General features: G+C 42.1%; 2 protein-coding genes across 8 annotated transcripts in view; both read right to left on the minus strand.

Moving 5' to 3' along the window:
* The window catches only part of chd9 (chromodomain helicase DNA binding protein 9), a 71243-nt gene extending 57787 nt beyond the window's left edge, over nt 1–13456 (minus strand). For 4 of the 5 annotated variants that reach the window (XM_061067969.1, XM_061067968.1, XM_061067967.1 and 1 more), the window contains exons 1-2: nt 13363–13456; nt 6576–8262 (exon numbers count right to left, since the gene is read on the minus strand). In XM_061067969.1, coding sequence (XP_060923952.1) covers nt 6576–8171 — 1596 coding nt within the window. In that variant the 5' untranslated portion in view covers nt 8172–8262; nt 13363–13456. Of the gene's footprint in view, nt 1–2159; nt 2221–6575; nt 8263–13362 lie in introns of those variants that run through there. The other variant, XM_061067971.1, reaches the window with a different exon arrangement.
* Nucleotides 13457–14778: 1322 nt separating this feature from the next.
* Nucleotides 14779–21007, minus strand: aktip (akt interacting protein). Of its 3 annotated transcripts, none has more exons than XM_061067711.1 (10): nt 20871–21007; nt 20042–20163; nt 18619–18830; nt 18323–18387; nt 17961–18061; nt 17412–17500; nt 16965–17063; nt 16569–16676; nt 16385–16445; nt 14779–16256 (listed from the first exon to the last, which is right to left on the minus strand). In XM_061067711.1, exons 2-10 carry the CDS (start codon nt 20087–20089, stop codon nt 16149–16151), a joined length of 891 nt encoding a protein of 296 aa, XP_060923694.1. In that variant the 5' UTR covers nt 20090–20163; nt 20871–21007; the 3' UTR covers nt 14779–16148. The 3 variants fall into 3 exon arrangements, with proteins under 3 accessions (XP_060923694.1, XP_060923695.1, XP_060923693.1); XM_061067712.1 differs by having other exon boundaries at nt 18619–18827; nt 20042–20168; XM_061067710.1 differs by having other exon boundaries at nt 20042–20168.
* Nucleotides 21008–21508: the final 501 nt, after the last annotated feature.

Genomic DNA, 21508 nt, shown 5'->3' on the forward strand with positions numbered 1-21508 from the left:
TGCTCATCACTTCCATCACATCTATGTAATCATATCAGGGGAGTAATTAAGTCGGAGCCTAGATGCCAAACACTAACCTGTTGCAATAAACATTTGAACCTGAGTGGTCTGAAATTCTTCTCGTTACTCACAGCTTCTCAAAAAAAAAACAATCCTCACGGCTCAACACCATTGTATGTCCTTCTAAGAACAAATGATAAAACGCATTGGACTCTGTGTGCAAGGTTTCTGTGTATGATGAATATTATTGGATGAAGGATTAAAAAGAAAACATATGATAAATATGACCTCATTGTGCAAAGGCCTTAAATCATATTATCACGAAATCTGTCTGGGTTTATTCTTTTTTTTTAATACAAGCATATAAAGCCACTGTAGCCTACAATATTTGAGAACAAGTCAGATGAAGGCTGGACTTTTTCAGTAACTCCAAATACTCATAAGTTAGTAGGGAGCCACATATGGTGACAATCGGAGTGACTGCTGAGCTGTGAAACAGAGAAGACAGAGCAGCAAGTGATGACAAAGCAGCATCTTAATTAAAAATGAAGGAAAGTTAATGTTCGAGAGTACGTAGAATCATGACAAGAAAAAAAACATCAGTGGATGAAAATAAAAGGATGAAGGCTGTGTGTTGGGGGCGAATTGAAGAAAACAACCTTATGTGATATCGAGAATAGGGTTGTAATATAAACAAGAATAAAGTTGTAATTTAATGAGGAAAAAATAAATAGTTTGTCAAGAAAAAGGAAAAACAATGCAGGAAACAAACAGCATGGAGAACCTGTGCTCGCCAGAGTTCTGGAACTCAAATGTTGAAGTCAATCTGATTGTTTCTTGAGAAAATTAACAAGATGTTCCTCATTTAACAGACTTATCTTCTGATATAACCCCTGTAAGATTACAACTTTATTATGATGATATTTTGACTTTATTCTGGTTATATTAGGACTTAATGTTTTAAATATTAGAACTATATTTTCATAATATTCAAACTTTATTTTTGAAATCTCCTATTTTGTTCCCCTTCGTGTGGCCTAATTACACCTTCTGACCCAAAACATACTGTACAAGGCACAGTAGTTGCTTGAGTACGTTTTTTTTTAAGATGAAATCTAATCTTATCTTTGCATGAACAAAGAAAATAGTAGAAACTGCCAAAGCTATAATCAAATTCTGTGAAAAACACAACCAATCATTGTACATTATTCATAACATCATCCATGTTTGTTTAAAGTGACCTCTTTGTGAGCCTGTGTGACGATGACAGCGCGACTCAATACACTCAAGTAACGACAGATTGAGGTGCCAGTTTTGACAGAGACCTTACTTCTTAAAAGTAAACATTTAACCGAGTGAGTCAATTGTACCGTCCACAGAAATTGAATGTTGTAAAATACACACATGACACCTCAATAAACACAGTATTGCCTTGCAGCACTGGAGTCCATGGCAACAAGCTAATGACTTCCTAATGGCACAAACCTGTTTGCTGAACTTGCAATCAGTAACCAGTCAGCCAACCGTCGTCCGTGTGGAGAGCGTGACCGACACTACGTTTTGTCAAAGTCAAACTGTGGCACAGACAACCATGTATTGACTGGAACAGAAGGACAGACTCAATGGACTCCTAATAACTTCAACTAACCTTAACCTAGCCTGTTTTATTCAAGCTTTATTTGATCTTAAGATGTTTCATTCCAACATGTTCACACTCGCTTCCTCCTGCCATGAGACAACAGCCCATGTGTCATTTGTAAACACAAGGGCAAATAGGTCATTACCCCTTCACACCTTTTCTAATTGCCTCTTTTTCACTGAGGGCAATAAATATTGTTTTGATTCTTCCTCAAAACAATGTCTTTCCATGGCCAGACACACTGCAGCAGTCTAACCTCCCAGCTCTCCATTATCCACCAATCAAAGGTTGGTATGAGTTCAAGGAAGCTAACTCACTTCTCAACCAAGAAGCCTCACATTCCTGTCACAACACACACACGCTACGCAAACTCTGAACATTTGGCCACTGAATAAAAACACACACACCCGTCACCCCTCAAAAAATATTCAAAGTCATTTAATCCCTATGGCATTAAGCAGAAGAGAGAAGGAAGTAGAGAAAAGCAGAATAAAAGAACACACTTTAAATTCAGACCTACTGTGCAGTTTGGGCTGGCAGCGTTCCCACATGCTCCTGACACAGTCAATCCGAGTACAACTCCCTCCTCCCTCTCCTCTCCTATGTCCTCCCCCGCCTCCTCTTACTGAACCCTCCCATTCAGCCCACAGCAAAGACCGCCTGACTTCCTGTTTACCTCTGACCCTTAGTTATCCTCCGCCCCCGCCCTTATCTGGCAGGCCTCCAAAACAGACAAGCCGGTGAGGCCGGATGCATGCACACAGAACACTTGACAGAGAGTGAGCACGAATGGGTGGGTATGGAGAGAGAGAAGGGGGGGTGGCGGTTGAGGGGCGGGAGGGTAATCAGAGAAAGTGTACGAGTGAGACAGCCTATCCCCATGTGACTACAGAAACAGCAGGTTTCACAGGGGTTTGTGCGCGGGTGTGTGCTACATGTGCATTGCATGTGGGTGGTAGGGTGAGGGCTGGGGTGATGCATGGTGTCATGTTTCAGGGCTGATTATGGCATTGCCTGCCCGGTCTGGTCAGCTGGTTGGCTTGGAGTTATATAAACCTCAACAGAGGTCAGGAAGCAACAAAGCCACCATATCTTTTAGACACACACACACACACACACACACACACACACACACACACACACACACACACACACACACACACACACACACACACACACACACACACACACACACACACACACACACACACACACACACACACACACACACACACACACACACACACACACACACACACACACACACACACATGCTCTGGAGCCATGGCAGGGCAGGGAGGGTTGATACCTAGATACCCACACAGATAACAAATCAGACACACAGGTAGCCGGGGAGGAAGCACCTGGTCAATGTCACTGCCTGAGGGCCTGAAGTGGCTGGAGCAGCCCAGGCCATCAGGATCCATCAGTCTCCACTTCAATCTCTGTTTCCAACCTGTTCAGGATCTGCACCCTCATACTTGAAGCCTTTGGTTTGACAGCATAGTGTACCAATAGGACAAAAAACGGCAACGCCCAGCATTACGTTTTTAAAGTGAAAGTAAGGATCTACCAGTATACAGTAGATCAAAATACACTTAGGCTGATATGATGTCACATAGGAGAGAAAGAAAGCCCACCTGCAACTTCATCACAATTTAATGAGAATATTTATTTTAATCATGAGAATTAAGTATAATTTAACAATGAAAAACAGAGGATATTACAAGCAGCATGGGGAACCTGTTCCACTTCTAGATCCAAAATCTTGATTTCCAATCTCACACAGATCTACCAACCAACAAAAGCCTCACAGTTGACCACTATCAAACATTTACTTCTCGACAAAACAGGCAATTTCCTCCAAGTCTATGTGTTTCTTTCTCAAGAATAGACTTTCAAAGTCCTGATACCTCTGATAATTATGAGCCAAAAGATGAAGCATTTCGTTATTTCTGAAAGCTATACTAAAGTATAACTAAACAAGATGTTCCACAGTCCTTATTTTACCACAGATGAGTGGCTTATCTTCTGATAAACCACCTCTAATATAACATATTACAAGTTAATCCGCGTAATATTACAATAACATTTTAATTTATTTGCAACTTTATTCTCGTAATATTGCAAGATAGCGGTTGGGATAGGGATACTTTTCCCTTTCAGAGGCTCAATTACTCCCTTTACATGTATGAATTTGATAAAATCATACAAAAATACACTTAAGATAGCCAATTACGACAGCAGCTATATAGACTTTAGAGTAACCACCCTTTCCAATTAATTTAAACAAGGTTTCTTGTTTCTTAATTTCTCCCACTAACTCGGTATGGTGTATGCTCTGAAAGGTGATGAACCATGTCAGTGTTGAATGGTTGATGGTTTCTTAGGTACTAAAAGGGTGGGACTGAAACCTGTGTGGCAAACATCCTCTTTCGGTTTGAGTGCATAGAGAAGGGGTATATTGAATGAGCTGTCGTTGCTCCATAAATCTCCACAACCAGTTTATTTTTTGCCTTTGGGGCATAGTTTAATTTGCACCCATATATAGGTCTATGAAATCCAAATACAGACATGTTAAGATCAAAATACCACTTCACTTCCATTGAAACTAAACTTGAAAAGTGTGCAGCCAAACAACAAAATCAGCCTCAACACTTCTTAATACCAACATTGTCCAGTGTCTCCTGATAATGTTACTTCATGGACAATATTCATGTAATACTGTACTATGATATAGTACATTTTTGGGAGATCCATTTTAGAAATTACTTACAAACTATACAAATAAAATCACAACAAGGAAACATCTGTTAACTTAAACATGCTCAAACATCTCATTCTTCACTTCCTGACTAGTCACAGTTTAAAGAGTGGCTGCTGACTCACTTCAGTACACGTAAGCAATGAGAATACATCTCATACATATTGTTTAAATGACTTCACCGGACAGACCAGAGTTCTACCCACATCTGTTGATTTAAATTTAGATCCATCGCATCGTAGCCCAGGGCATTATTTTTACTCAATTTAAGCTCTGAACACAGTAACCTGGGACAACTATTATATCTTGAACCCTGGGTGCTCATCACAGCAGCAGCTGACCATTACAACCATTGGCAATCCTAATTAGCCACATTCACTGCGGGGGAGTGAAGAGTGGGCAACTATCTCCTGATGCCTTGCCTGTTCAGCAAACACACTATCAGCAGGCTCTTCACACATCAGTGCACATGAATAGCACAGTCAGCCTGTAAGCATCAACACAGTGCTGGATGTTGACACAGACAGGGAGAGGCTCGTTCGTATGGCTGTGGTTCACGGACCAATTCAATCAAGGACCTTTACAGATGGGCAAATAGGCTGTGTGGATGAACTCTGGTTTAGGCAGGCCGCCAGTTTTGTTGTGGCCTACAGCCGGTTAGGTGATGTTTGGAGCAGTGCTCAACACACAGGTTGTGTTTTGGCTCTTAGACATAGGTTTGTGTTCAGAAGTAGAGGGACATAATGGGTCCGTTGCCACTCAGAGAGCACAGTTTAGAGAGATCTAAATTAGTGACTCACACAGTTAATATGAGTGTCTCTCCTGTTTGCCACTCTTGGGTAGGTACTGATACAGAACAGGTGATATTGATAAAATAATGTCAAACTACACTTCAATTTTGTTGTGAGTATGTTGAGAAATAATTACTTTCTGTAGTGGGCCATAAAAAACACAAGTGTTCTTCTGATATAAATGTGTGAATGAGTGTGCATTTGTCTATTTTAAATTAGAGATAATCTATCAGTTTCCACTGCCTTTAGGTCAACATGTTCAATTGTAGTTAAACGTGTTAATCTTGCATTAACATTGCTTGAATCATATCAAAAGAAACCCATGGATGTGCTGAAATTCACGTCCTTTTTATGTTAAATGTGCACACCATGATGAAACGTCTGCTGCTTTCGCTGCTGGCCATGCGTCACTAGCGGGCCAGGAGGCTGTGTGGATGCTGCTAAGTTACCAGCCAACTGAGGTCCAGGAACTGCCTGAAGCCTGTTACAGCCAGCTAATGCATTCGCTCAACCTCCCCCTTCTTTTCTCCCTCTCACTGCTCTTCCTCGCTGTCTCTTTCCCTCCCTTTCTTGCCTAAGCGCTCCTTTTTTCCATGAACTACTGCTCTCTCCATCCCCCAGACCCCCTCCCCCCTCCCTCAAGTGCTAACCACTCTCCTTCACCATGCTATTTTCCTGCTCTCTCACACGTGCACGCATACACACAGAGACTGTGGCAGCTACCACAACAGCGTGCAACCTCCCCCACACTCCAGCGAGGCAGTGTGCAAGTGCCTCTGGCTTGCCCTGACCCACATCTTGATATAGCCCTAAGTATGCTTACAGCTAAGTCCTGAAGACACTCCTGCCACTCTTAGCCTAATCAGGCCTGACCTGCTGTCGGCGAGCTGAGCAGGACAGGCTGGACCGACCATTATCATTTTCAGAGGGCTTTCAGATGGCCCATGGTACTGCCTCTCCACCTCCCCCCACTCCACCACTGATTGCAGGTTTCCTACTAGACAGGCACATGTTCTATCTGGGATAGTTGGTTAAACATTACATGAATGACTGGATTCTCGGGTACAGTATGCTGGGAAAAACATTTACAATTTCTTTATGTCAGCAAGGAAATGTTCTCCTTAGTAGAGCCAACATGAAGCCCTTATTACATCAAACTTCTTCAATAAATGTCAAATCATTAACCTTCTCTCCCCTCACTTCTCTATAATCTGACCTGAGAACTAGAAAAGGTTAAGGACAACGTGCATTGACTGTGTTTATATAAATTACAGTAGAGAGAATGGTACTTTATGGGGTTCTCTGCTAAAATATCCAGCCATGTATTGGCAATGCATTGCAGTTTTGAAGGATCAAAAAATATATAAAGACTTTGTATTACCTTCTCTTCCTTGTACTCAACAGGTGGTGGTTTCCTGTGCTCATGTCCCCTCTCCAAACTGGAACTGAAACTGGAACTGGCCCAGGAACAGTTGGATTCGTCCTGCTGGCTGAGAGCAACGTCCAGCTGGGGCAGTAGGTCAGGCAATAGGTCAGGAGGCTCCAGTCCCTCCAAGTCTCCATCCTGAGCCTCTGATGTGAGGAGACCATCTCCCAAAGCCTGGTATCCATTAGTGTTGATGGCCCCGCAGCTCTGAGGCTGTTCAGATGGCAGCTGACTGGCCATGGTTGGGTAGCAGCTCATGGATTCCCCAAACATCTCAGATGACACACTGCTTCCTTGGGGTTCGCCAGAACAATGTAGGGCCCGGAAAGGACATTCATCTTCTTGGCTACCTGAGGTCTTAGTGTGCTGCTGATTCATAACTCCTGTGGATGGAAACTGACATACTGTCCCTGAGAGCTCAGACACTGTGGAAGTGAGAGATACATTGTTGGTGAGTGTGGGACCTGCCACTGAGGCTGTGGACAAAGACTGCTGATTGAGAGTGGATACTTCAGGCTCTCCAGGGTAAGCAGGGTACTGAGCCAGTTGGTAAGCAGGGGCAGAACTGACTGAGCATGTGGGCAGGGAGAGAACCATAGATGATGAATGCATGGGGAAGGGCCGGTTTGGGTCTTCCAGTCCTGATCCAGAGAAGGCTTGGCCTGCTGAGGTCAAACGGTAGGAACCATGTTGCTGCTGATGTTGCGGTAAGCATGTCCCACTCAGAGAAGCATTCTGACCATCCAAATAAGACTTGTTTGGCAGAGCCCTTGATTGGAATCTCTGTCCTCCTACAGATAGTTGGTGCTGAGCCCGCTGCTGACTATGGTGAACTGGCTGAATTCCCTGGTGAAAGGAGAAATTGTGATGCTGCTGTTGCTGCAGGGGCATAGTCTGTGTGCTAATTTGTTGGGACTGGCACTGGTTTAACAGCTGTTGCTGATGACTTTGCTGTTGTTGCAGCTGCTGCCTCATTCTGTGCTGCTGCTCCTGTTGTGGATCATGGCAGGGTTGTCGTTGTTGCTCTTGTATATGTTGTCTGACATTAAGTTGCTGGTTGTGCAGTTGCTGCTGCTGATGACAACGCTGCTGTTGCGGATGTTGCTGTGGTTGAGATACAGGGTGGAACATATTCCCATTCTGGTCTTGGTTGCCCCACATTGGACTGCTACTGTTACAAAAGAGCCCATTTGACTGAGGCACTTGGCTCATGGAGGCATTGTGGTACTGGCCATGTTGCTCTGGCATTATGCTGCCACCTCCAGCACCTGTGCCTCTATGGCCAGAAAATGTTTGCCCTGTAGTATTCTGTCCCTTAATGCCAATATAGTGATCCATCGGTTGAACATAAGCAGGCATCACTTGTTGGGCAGAAATCGGGGGCATTATGTCTGCCGGCTTTCCTGGGCCCAGAGGCTCCACTCGGTGGAGGGGCTCAAAATCAGCACTGAGGTTCAGCTCATCCACAAGTGAGGGTGCTGAGGGAAACTCATCCTCGTCCAGCCCTTCCAAACCTCCAACAAAGAGGCCGGGATCGTCAAAGAATTCCATGATAGGGTGACTGGAACCTTTGGAACTCCACTGGATCCAAGCTGGTCCCAATGAGCTTCACTTTCTACAGCATTTTCATTATTTTGTGTTCCTGTCCAAAAACAAAAATATAAAAATTTAAAAATTAACATCAGAAGAGGAACACTACATAATGTATAGTCTAGAAAAGGATCACATTAGGTTTGTAAACAAAATAATCTAGTAAACACAACAGTTACAGTCTGTGATGACAATACAATATTTTTTCCCACCATCTATTTTAATCATCCTTTTAAATCAGTGACACATACTCAGTAGGTCAGTAGAATGGCATGAATTCCCATCGGACGTTATTAAAGCTCACAAAAGGCAGGTAATGACTAGGTCAGAAGAAAATTTGGTGCTGTCAATTATCCGTCAGCACTGCCTTTCATGTGTGTAGCAAAGCAGCTGGTGCAAAGCAACCGCCAGCCACCCGCAGGTGCCTCTTCCTGTACCCCTCCCCTTTAACACACACATTCACACAATAGTACCTCAATCCCTCCACCCCCACCACCAATGAAGTGGCCTACACTGCTGCTGCAGAAATTGTGAGAAGTGCAGACAGCTGATACAATTTCAACAGCTAGGGACAGAGGCAGATGAGGCCCTTTAAGTGTGTGCGCCAGTGTGTTTGTGTACGTGTCTATGTGTCTGTGGGTGGGTGTGTTCTGCAACCACTGACCGGCGGTGGGTGACAGAAGCTTACCCAGGTCAGTCATTATATGCTGACTTGCTATTCACACAGACACACAAGCAAAAATAAGCAGAGAATTGTTTTTTAGTTTCTTAGTCTAACTATAAACTATCAATGGATTGTTTTTATTGGTCAATATACATTTCAATTTACCTATTGGTATTAGGGCTGATGTGTGGTTTAACGTACAGGTAAGTGTTTTATTCCCTTCACGTACCATTCTCCAAAATACAATCGTAGAGGATCACTCTAAAAGTATGGCAGTCTACATAACCTTGTGTCATTTCGAATTATAGGCCAAATAAACCTGAACCTATGACTAGGGTTGTCAAAAACCCGATACTCATACTATGCGATACAAAAGATTTGTATAGGATTAGATACTCATTTGTAACAGAACCAATACAAACAGTGCAGTATGAGGCAAACAACCAGGGACAGACTAAGGATGTTGATAAGCAAACAATGCGTCAAAAAGTGGTGCCGACTAAGTTGGGTAGGAAAATAACCCTGGTGAATTTTGAGAGGTCTGTAAAGCTCCCTTTTCAACAAGATTGAAGTATTCAACAGTTATCATAAATGTTAACCTGGCCAGCGGCACACTTTATCGTTAGCAATTTAACTATTAGCAATTAGCTGATAGCCACAATAGCCGTCAGTTAAGTTATCATTAAGCTAGCGGATATGGTTAATAATAAAACAACTAACGTTAATGTGGGAGCTGGGCAGCAAAAGTTATCAGTGCAGCCCATCTGGAATGTTAATAGACAGTTTATAAATTTAACAGAATAAAGTTATTGTTGGTGACTGAAAACTGTTATGTTTAACTAAAAGTACAAGATTGAAGGTGAGAATGGTTGACCAGCTACTGGACATAAACAGTGATGTTGGTGTTATTGTCTGTATTGTTCTAATCTTTATTAAAACATTTTTTATGCCTTTTAATCCCCACCCCCCCGGGAATTTTAGGTGTTGTCTTCTTTAGCAGGGATTTCTTTTTTGCATGTTCTGCAGACCGTGAACAGTTTCCTTAAGCCCTCCCATAACGCCAAAATATAACCAACACCAAACAACACAACTGAAAAAGTTCAAAGATGACTGTACTTAAACATAACAGTTTCAACACCAGCTTGTATCCTCCAACAGTTTTTTCCATAGTTTCCCTCAGAATACCTCATCTTTAGCAACAGTCTCTGTAATCACCCTTCAATGATCACATTCATGATATGTATGGACTAGCCAACTTACAAAGTAAAGAGGTGCGTGACCAGCCGAAACGACATTGGCACGTATAGGTTTTAGTCTTCATGGAAGGCTGAAAAAATCATTGATAATTTTAACAGTTGCAACACAAACCCACAATTAATACTGCCCCATCACGCCTTCTTCTAAGAGACTTTGTTAATTTCAATACTCTTGGACAGTATTCATAGTCATTTGTTCCATTCTAACAAAGTTTTTAATTTGAAAGAGTAGTATCAATGGTTGGGAACTTTACCATGCTTCACTGTGAAACCTGCAAAACCTTTTATCTTGGTCAGGTGGTGGTGGGCTGAAATGTATCCCAGCTCACATGTTCTGAGGAGCGGTGGAACACCCCCTGGACAGGTTGCCAATCAATCACATGTCTGACATAACAGACAACCATTCACGCTCTCGACCACAGGCAAGTCTAGTTGGCAGTTAACCTAACATGTATTTGGCCTGTCAGAGAAAACCAAAGCACCTGCACCACAAAGCTAAAGGGAGAACATTGCAAGTCCACAGTGAGAAGCCTGAACCTAACGGTAAGCGAGCTGTCCTACTTTCTGAAGCCTGACCGATTTATCGGTTGGCAAATACACATCGACCAACACAAGCATTTTACAGATATCTGCGATTAAGTTGATATGAGAACTTTTATTTTAAAGAATAAAAAATATAAAAATGTGGGCATTGTGTTTACTTTTTACATAAAGTAGTTTATATTCTTTTTTCTATATTTCAATATATTTTGTTGTTTTGTTTTTTATTTATAGTTACTTAAGTAAGTTTAAAGTTAAACTGTAAAATATCAATCCTAAACAACATTTCTTAGTCATATGGGTTTGATAACGAAACCTAAGCAATTATTGCAATTTTCTTTTAATCAGCCAATACAGAGGTATCAGAATATTGTACTCCACAATATCAGTATCGCCCTAGGAAATTCATATTGGTCAGGCTCTTCTACTTTCACACAAGTTGTACTGCAGCTAATTCACAGCTTGAGAGTAGTGTCATGAAGTCTATATTTTTTGTCTCACACATTTCAGTTTGTTATCACAATCACAAATCACAAATACGTCAACGAGCACATGTGTTTAGAACATAGGCTAAGCTGCTGAGAATTAACTTTTTCCTTATATTAGTATTTTCTTTGCTTTCAGTCTGTGCTTTCAGCTTCATGTCCACTCCAGTGCTTTGTTAATTGTCCTGTATATTAAGGAAACGTGTGACTGTCCCACTCATCTGTTTAGGCAACATAATGACGATTTATCTAACCTACTCTCAACAATTGAAATGGGAGGCTGCTGAAATCAAGTGTCTCAAATAAAGTGTGTTTAATGGCCACATCTGAACAATTTAAGAACAAAAGAAAATTACAACTTTCCAAGTCAGACTCAAGAGATAATTACACCATCTTAAATTTTGTTAATGTGGTTGTGTAATACACTGTTCTCCCTTTGTTCTCAGGATAATTACACTGACGTGCACTTATTTTGGCTAATCATTTTTGGGATATGTGCCAAACATTGACACCATATTTGATGCTTGGATCATCAACATCTAATGAACACAATGTCTTCAACGTATTCATCTCATTTGTCTTATTTGAAAATAGGACCCCAAAACACCGTTTCCACCAAGATCCATGAATGATACTCTGGAAAATTAATGACAAAAATAAAAAGTGGGGAAAACCCTGGATCCACCCCTGATCTGAATCAGCGCCAAGATTGAATGGATTCTTTCCAGAACCGAACCACATCCTTCCACCAAGTTTCATAGAAATTCTGTAGGTTTTGCGTTACAAACCAACGCTGATGAAAACATTACCTCCTTGGCAGATGTAATGGTTTCCAACAACTGTTTGCAGCTTGGGTCTTGTTGGTCACATTCAAAATTAAGTCTGAAGCCCGGATGTTGAACCCTGAAAGTCCACTCCAGTTGGAATGCCAATAGTAAATTGAAGGTATAACAAATTAAACCTGATCAACTGTGTTTGATCAATTATACATGATCATATCAACATATCTGCCATGTGCCCTGATTCACTGCAGCCTATTACAGAGCCTGCTAGCCAAAGCCGAGCCCCTGCTAACCTATAACCACCCCCAGGTCGTCCAGAGGACCACACCAGGTCCTGGCAGCCTCTTTCGACTCCCAGCTGTTTCCTCCATTATTGTGGATCCGGTGAAGCATCACCCGAACACGTGTAGCTCAGGGACTATAACATCAACAAGAGCTGTGTACACAACGGACCCGAGGCAGCCATAACCTGGACCCGGTGTCACATAAGGCCTAAATCAACAGCATCAAACCAACCGGGGTGAAGAAGAGGGGTTCATACGTGGTGAGGAAGATGCAAAGGGATGAAAAGTGAAGTTGCTTTGGAAACAAAGCGTTGTTAGTGCTCCAAACTCAGCGAGATGTCCGTCGTGTTTCCAGATTCATTTCTCCCAGTGCTCCCAGTGCTCCCCACTGAGGTCAGCATCCCCCCGTGGGTGGCTTCAGCCCCGGCTCGCACGGTGCCCGACGACCCGGCGGTGTGTTGAGCCGCTTGGAGCCCAGAATAAAGTCACATCGGGTGCGACATTAAAGAAAGATATGAGTCACATGTGCTCCTGTAAATCAGACACCCACCACTTGAGAAGCCCCGGGATCCGGAGAGGTGTCGTGACGCTTCCTCCGCGAAGAGGAGGAGGAGGAGGAGGAGGCCGGGGATGGATGGAGAGGTCGCCCGCGGTGGTGTCCGTGGTGATCACGGACTAGTTTGTCTGCCGACTTTTTTTGTTTTCAGTCTTAAGTGTGAAGTGTTGGCGAACAGTCCCACGCGTCCACATTAAAGTTCCCACCGGGCCGTGCCGGGCCGTGCCGAGCGGACCGGCTGGTCGCTGTCAGTTCAGGACCACCATGACCGAGGAGGACTACTTTCAGAGCCGAGCGCGTCTCCTCTTTCACCGGCGAAACTGCGAGAAAGTGAGGAAGCTCCCTCCGCCGCAAGCGCTACTTTCAAACACGGACAAGTTAGTGAGGGTTCGAGGTTTCTACCGGGGAGAGAACACACTCTCTCTGCCTGACTCACACACTCACACACGGTCACACGCACACGGAGCAGGACGGTGTCATCACACAGCTGAGCCCCGCTCCGGACTGTCAGGAAGGTGACAGCTCTCCGCCTGAATGAAACTCTCCGCTCGTCACTTCTCCACCAGCCGGAGTGTGGTGTCTCACCTGAATGGAGGCGGAAGGTGAAGCTCCGGGCAGCGACCCAGCGACGTGCTGCCACCGGGGAAGTTGTCCGGGTGTTGTGACTTGTTCTCCCGCTGGTGAGACCGCTGCGCAGCGGCTGCTGCTGCTGACGTGACCGCGATAACAGCGCATTTGCATATCAGTGAGCTCGTCTGTGATTGGACCGGAGGCGGTTCACCACCATGGCGCCTGTGGGTGTGAGAGGGAGTCCCGGGGAGCGAGGCGGGGGAGCTGCTGCTGCTGCCGGCCCGGTGCCGGTGTGGTGCCGGTGCGGTGCCGGCCCGGGTCAGCGCCGGAGAGCGGCGGCTCGGGTCCGGGTCTCGGTTGTAAAGCGGCCGTGTTGACAGGCGAGCATAAGATGGCCGCGTCCGGGCCTCAGCCAATCAGGAGAGGGTTTACTTTCGCACATGGAGCGGACTCGCTGCTCAGCTCAAACTGGACGAGCGCCGCTTTCCTCCGCGGGTACACAGCGACCTCTGGTGGCTGAATGCGACACGGCGCTCATTCCTATCTGCAATTCAGTGGCTTGTAGAATCCTGTTTACACTGTATATATTCTGTTTACACTCTATATTCTGTTTACACTCGATATGATCTGTTTACACTGTATTTATTATGTTAAGATTGTATATATTACTCTATTCATATCTTTACATTTCATAGCGTTTATATTGCGTATATTGTGTATATTTTGTATACATTTTAATGTGTATATTCTGTACAATTATATATTGCCTTTTGTACAAAGTTTTAATACAAGGTGCTTAACGATTGTCTAAATACAACAATAGAATGAACTATACAGTAATGAAATGAACATCTAAATCAAATAAAGCAGGTAGGTTCAAATATAATTGATGAAGAGAACGTTAAGCTAAAAAGGGTAGGTTTCAAGATTGTGGTTATTCGATGTAATGTAATGTAAACACAATCTTAACCAATTATTGACCGCAGGTAGACAGTGTTGGTTCTTCAGTGTCTGTTCCTAGATTCAACCTTCACGTACAATTGAAACTGCTTTAATAGAAAATAAACCAGGGCCTGAGATGTTGTATCCTTTTTACATCTGTGTAGGATAATATGGATCCAGGTGAACATAACCAGACACTTCAGATTTTTCAATATTTATATTTTATTATAACCTACATCTACTTATTAGATTACTCAACAGTAATCAATGCTTATTTCAAGGAATTGCCCAGACTCTTTAAGTATGCAACAGCTGACTTGGGACTTTTGGTGACAGAGTAATCATAAAACCGGTTTTCAAAAACAAGGTTTAAACACTTACATTAAATTTATTCTATATCTTTAATGTCTTTCTATAATCAGTGCTTTACTTCAGGCTTTGCTAGTGTTTTAAATAACTAAAACCCCTTTATGGCAAAGACAAACTGACTGGACTTTTTTTGATCATTTTTATTGACTTCAGAGAAAAGCATTTCAATCTAATGTCATCTATGCAGCAATATCTTTCACAAACCGGTGGAGGAACCGTCCCATACAGACCACATTAGAACTCGTCTGAGGATTCCTACAGCCAGTGTGGCCACGTGTGAAGCACACTGAGATTCTGTTACATATGTTCCTTTCACAGCAGCTAAAAATAAATCCAACAGGTTTCAGCATTCCATGTCTGCTATTCTAATAGAGTATTTTATAAGAGGGGGTTCCCAATAATCTTAAAATGCCCCCCCAGTATAGTAAGTGTAACAATATTAGCCACTTCAGGAGATGTCACACAAAGTGACTTTAGTCTGGCAAACCGGGGGGTTATCCTTGAAGAATTTATCTTCATCTGTGCTGCTAATAACACAATATTATCAAAATATATATGAATCCTTTACACCTAGTGTGTTGGTTTCCTGCAGAAACCATATTGACTTTAAGTACAGATCTGAAAGGGTGCTCAATTAACATTTGGAAAATATTTACCCAAAATATATTCTAATAAAAATAATAAAACCAAAGCCTTGATGCAGACATGCCTCTTAAAGTCAAACCTTAGCACAGCATCCAGTATTTACACATCAAACCTTTAATAACCAAGAGCCAAAGGTACATAAAACATTCAAAATGATTTGAATCAGACAAAATAAAATACAAACTTATTCATTTAGTATCTCATTTTGAAACCATATTTGCCTGTTCTGCTTCTTATATATATTAGGAACTATGTAAGACAATAGAAGACAGACAGTAGAATTTAAAAGAAATCATCCAATAAGAAACAAATATAAAACATATCAACCTAATTGGGTATTGGGAGAGGTGGTAATCAGGAAGTTTCTCTCACCACCTGTGACAACAAACATTCCAAGTCTGACATAATAAAACAGTCCTGAGCCAGTTTCAACAAGCGGAACAAGATCATAGTCCACTATTACTCACTGTATGAAGGCAAATCACTTTGCTCATACTTGTCAACTCCTTTTGGGACAGCATGATATCACCAAGCCCAACCTGTGCATGGATCCCAAAGTCGAAATGAGAAAAGCTCTTTGATTGCATCACAGCCTACATGATGTTGCCGAGACATCCATTTGTCTTTGTCGATTTACATATGATACAAACTTTGTTTCCTTATTCTAAAGCTGTTTGAGGAGATGCCTACAAAGCTTAAAGCTGAGCAATAACATGGAGATTTTATATGAAGTTCTCCCAACGGTTCCGAGGATCCAGTTCACACAAGACAGCTGAGGAAAGCCAGTGGCACGGCATCCGGTGCTTGTGCTTCCCTCTAGTGGCCACTGAAGCGACAGTGCAGGTTCAGCTCTGGGGGGGACTGTCGTCTTTGCTGAATGGCTGCGTCGATCCAGGCTTCACCCAAGACAGCCCTGACACCTGCATTCCCTTGTGGTGATCCTCAGGCCGTCTCTAGGGCAACAAGGCAAATTTGCAGTTACATAACAGGGAAAGCACACTAGAGCAAACCCTTAAAGGAGACTACTCTCCTGCTCATTTACACTTTGAGATTGTAAACATATGTTTTTCATGAAACTTACTTTGCATGTGAACATGCGCTCTTTTGCTTCCTCATGAACTGCTGGGTTCCATGGAGAAAAACTGTAACCAATAGAAGAGTTTGTCAGACACTTAACCTTTCAGCATCTCATGGCACTGATCCACATACACACAGAACTAAGTGTGTTTTTTGTGGTATAGAAAGAATGTGGACAGTTTACCAACCTTATTGCGTAGGGATCATCTATCTTGGGGTGGTCAAAAAGATGACTGTTGCATAGTTTCACACTATCCACCACTTTGCTTTTGAACAACTGCACATCCTTTTCATATCTGACAGGACAAAAGTATTTATGTTTTGGTGTTAAATCAATGAACAAACAATAATTTCCACAAAGCTTTTCCAACCTTTAGCCCCGTCCAACCAAATACAGAGTTATATACTGATATACTTTTGACACTGACTGAAACAAAAAAGCAAACAAAAAGTTTTCAGAAATTTTTAAAATGTCAAATTGATTCTTTGGCAATATTACAGCCCATTAGGAAGTACATTACTTTTTCATAATTTGAATCTATTATTTCGGATAAAAACAGGTTAAAGAACATGAAGACACTTACAGCACAGCAGCCTCTGGGTTGAGTGGTTCCGTGGTATTGATCTTGTAGAAAATTGTACGTGCGTACATCAGGACTTGCCAGATGTGGTTGTGATTTCGTCTACAAGAACACAACATAAGAGGTTGGATATATTATTAAACCATTCTGGGAATACGGTGTGTTCCTTTCCCGCCTTCACAGCTTAAAATATTCTCTGACTCTGAATTAAAGCACCATGCTGAATACATTTTCTCTCCATTTCATTTTAAAAACATTCTCTCAGACTATTTCTGTTTACTCCAAAATTAGCAATCCAGTAAGAATCCAACGTGAAGCACAGCCCAAGCAGGACTTGCTTGGGCTAAAAAAATAAATAAGTGTAGTGTTCAATTAAGTTTGGATTTTTTTGCTACTAAAAAACACATTTGAAAAGAAGGTGAAAGCTACTTGCACAAGCAGAAAACAAACCTCCATTTGGTGAAAGCTCTTCTGACATCAAGCTCTCCAGACACGGGGTCCACAAGAGGGTGGAAGACTGGGATGTCAAATACTAATTTCTGAAAGGAAGCAAAAGAAAATGGTCCAGAATTTTCTCCAAACTTTTTTTCATTGACAATATTTTATGTCTGCTCTATAACACATAGCTTACTTTCCATTATCACTGTTCAATTCATAATTCATTACACATCTAGAATGTTATCAACAGCACACTGATTTTGAGAAAGTTTCAAATATGACTGAACACACACACGCAAGCATGTGAGAGGTGAGACCAAGCCAGCATGAGCTCTACAAGGAATCAACCGAACAAAATCACAAATTTAGAGATCTCTTATATTTTTAAGAGTCATTTTTTTGGTTCATTATGAAACTGTTGTGTGACAGAGTAGAATATTTGCAGCCGGCTGTCTGCTTTTGCAGACCTGGAACATAACGCGTTAAAATGATTTATGTCTTTTAAGTTTATCTTTTGTGTCAACAGTCCAAAAATCATTTAGTCAAAACTACACTACTCACGGGACACTCTCCATCTGGATAGTTATCTGGAATATACACAGTGAATTTGAAGACTCCATCCTGGTACAAGCCATGTCTGATGAATATGACCCCAAACCACACTAGAGAGAGAAACACAAAGTATTTTAGAATCGTTACTTTTAAGAACACCAAAAGGACTCATGTTAACTTCAAGAAGTATGTTACCAGTTTCAGCAGAGTTTATAATAAAAGTAATATATTCTGTAGAATATAGTTTATTGGCACATTTTGACATTGTTTACAAATGTCTCATATGGCAATTTAGAAAATGTGGGCATTTGATTAATATGACAAATATGAAACATTACCAACTACAGGAGCATCAAAGAGAGGGTCCTTACTTAGAGCGGACTTGTAGGATGGTTGAACATAAATTCCAGGGAGTTTCTGCTTGATCACGAGTGTGCTGCAGGTCACATGGGAAGAAGTTAGATCAAATCAAGAGGGAAGATAACATATGCATGCAACACATTTTACGCTTGGGTTAATGAAAATAGATGGCATGCTTCGATACCAACACTTTTTTTTTCAAATAACACCATGTACAAACATAGAACACAACATGACAAATGCCAAAGGAATAATAAAAACAAATTTAAAAAATGAATTTGTATCCTTTTATTGGACCAGTACTTACAACTCAGCCAGGAGAGAGTACTCCAGATAAAAGGGGCCGTAGGAGGCATGTGTTCCATTGGCTGACTGTGCTGGAGTGCCCGATGAAGCAGGCTTGGTAATGGGGGTGGCATTCTTTGGAATGGGTGGAAGCTGCTTTTTGCCCAAGGACAGCCGGGCTGGGCTGGCTCTCTGCTCCCCGTGACCGCTTTGTTCCTCATTGTCGGGTCTCTGCTGTTTTCATTGAGAAACATAAAAGGAATCTCAACACATCATGTGTATAAATCTCTAGCTGTCTGACAAGTAGGAAGGTCTTGGCAGCCATATTAGAAAAGGCAACTGTTTATGTGCCATTTTGCAAACTCAAGAGTAGCACACTGTGACAAAACTCTCAGGTTACACGCCCCGTCTGGTTTACAGCCATCGGGAAACACTGTCTAGACAAAACCATGCACTCTGAAGTACAAGATGATTGTAGCTTGCTGATGCTGCTAAGGATGATAAGAGGGATATAATGTCACTGTATACAGTCAGCACAATGCCAGATATGTATCAAGAAGCCACAGTGAATGCCTCTGATGATGACTGCAAGTATGCCAGAAATGCCTGACGTGAATAGTGCGTTATTCAACCATCCTAGTATGAACAGTAAGTATTTATTGAAGACTGACTTGACTAGAGAATGTCTCTGTATTGTTCCTCTGACTAGGCAGGACAAAATGAAACTCACACCCACATGCAAGGTAGATTGTTTGCCTCCTTCCTACCTCATCAGGGTTGCAACAGTGTGCTAAAATGTCCCCAACCCCTCCCTTTTGTTGTCAAAAAGTTTATCTATTACAAATAAACTGTACTAAACTCTGACACAACTAATGCTTCAAGGGATTCTTACCATCAACTTTCACAGTTTTCAGCCATATGTATATACCTGATTGGAAATCAACACCCTCGACTTTGGGATAATGTTGTAGTTATACTATAAACAGTTTCAGTTTGGCAATATGCCTAAGAAAATGAATGAATACAAACTTGAGTGAAGAGTACAGGCACATAAACTTTAACAGATTATCTGATTCTTTGGTGAGTTTTCAGGAAATTAAATATTACCTTGACTGTGAGGTAACTTGAAACAATGCCAAAAGATTATGATGGGCCTTGACATGTTCTCAAAAGCCGGAACTGAATGTCTTGAGCAAGTTATGAACAGTAACGACTTGAAAAGGTCTAAAAATTGTCTCTTGGTCAGAGATATAAAGCACAGGTATCTGCAATGTGTGCTAGATTTCAGAGAAAGACTCGGAAAGACTTATGAATTTGAACTAAATCATCTGATGAATGCTTTGAGCCATTGACAACTTTGTATATGATCATTCATATGCTTTCCAAACTGACAAGTTATTCAGATGCGTTGTTGCAGACCATTTATTCAACACGTGTAGCTTTACCTTGCGACTTGTGTTGGCAGACATGCTCCAGAAGGGGTTCAAATTCATTACTCATTCAGAGGTTCGGAAGGGTGTTCCTCTCTTTATGTAGGTCCCACCACACGTACTGCCGAGGCCATCCGCTGCTCTGATGGAAAACAACACACAGGACACAACTGACTGTTCACACACAGTGACAACTTCCAAACAATCACGCACATGATGCAGATCTACTGTTCTCCACATAACACTGCAGCCTGGTGGTCTTCATTAGAATATAAAAGTGCTGACAGTGTGCAAGGAGGAAAACCAAAAGAAAGATCGCTGCGGAATTATATAACATGAAGGATTGTTTGGGACAGAGCAGATTCGTGCTAACTTAGCTGTTCGATGAAGTATGCTAGCGTTAGCGGCTATGTTGTTATTGACAGTCAATAGTCGAAGTCTGTCGCGTAGCTAATGTTGAATGTTTGGAGATTGTAGCAAAGACCTGTGTTATAGTTTGAGTCAAATAAGCAGCTACTGTCGTGGCATTTCTGGCAGGACACCGAGTTGTCGTGTTATTCGCCCCAGCCTGGTGCTACTGCTAATGCTAAGTTAGCAAACACGACTGACTTACGCTAGGTGCATGCAAAGGACCGGACTTTAGCTGACAGTTATTAATATGACCTATTCTCTCTACGTGACTAGCATCAAGGTTCACTCCCCGGCGCTGTCTCGCCTGTTTCCTTGACCCACGTCATGAAATCTACAGCGTTAGCCAAATAAGCTAACTCTGGTGTTGCTACCAACTTAACTACCCCTTTAATTTGAGCCTGTACACGGAAGCAAGCGGAGTGGTGTGACTCACCGTATTTGCTTGGTTCTCTACTTGTTTCTTTAGCGGAGGTGTTAACGCGTGTCCACATTTAATTGTCTAACTAACTCCTTTCAGCTGCTCGACATTCCTGTGGGTGTCATCCCGGCTAACAAGCTAACGGAAGCTAGCCAAATCATTTGACAGGCACAGAAACCGGAGTTCAATCTAACATAACGAGGGGGGCGTTTCGTTGTGTGAGTACGGAATGTCATTGGTCAACGGGATGAGCGTCCTCGCAGCTGCTTTGCTGGCGGATCCGTCACTTAAAAACGAAAAGTGTTACTTTACCACAATGTGAGAAAAAGTGGCTGATGGATCCGTGGCTGTTTTCAGTGAGAGATAAGTTCAACATTTAAATCTCTGTTTGGGAAAATAATAACATTGTAATTAACAGAGTCGTGTCTTGTTATATGACAAGACATGGCTCAGTTACATGAAGTCATTTAAGGACACACTAAAGAAGTGAGCCAACCTGTGTTTAGTTAGCAATTTGGTTTCCCTGAAAGGTTTTCTGTCAGAAAGAATACTTTTTTATGGTTATTATTATGAAATAGTCCATTTTAACGCAAACCATTATGTTTTGCTAAACCCAACCTAAGTAGTTTTGTTACCTAAACCTCACAGGACAG

Source organism: Limanda limanda, chromosome 3 (genome assembly GCF_963576545.1).
Source record: "Limanda limanda chromosome 3, fLimLim1.1, whole genome shotgun sequence".
In the NCBI taxonomy this organism is placed as follows: domain Eukaryota; kingdom Metazoa; phylum Chordata; class Actinopteri; order Pleuronectiformes; family Pleuronectidae; genus Limanda; species Limanda limanda.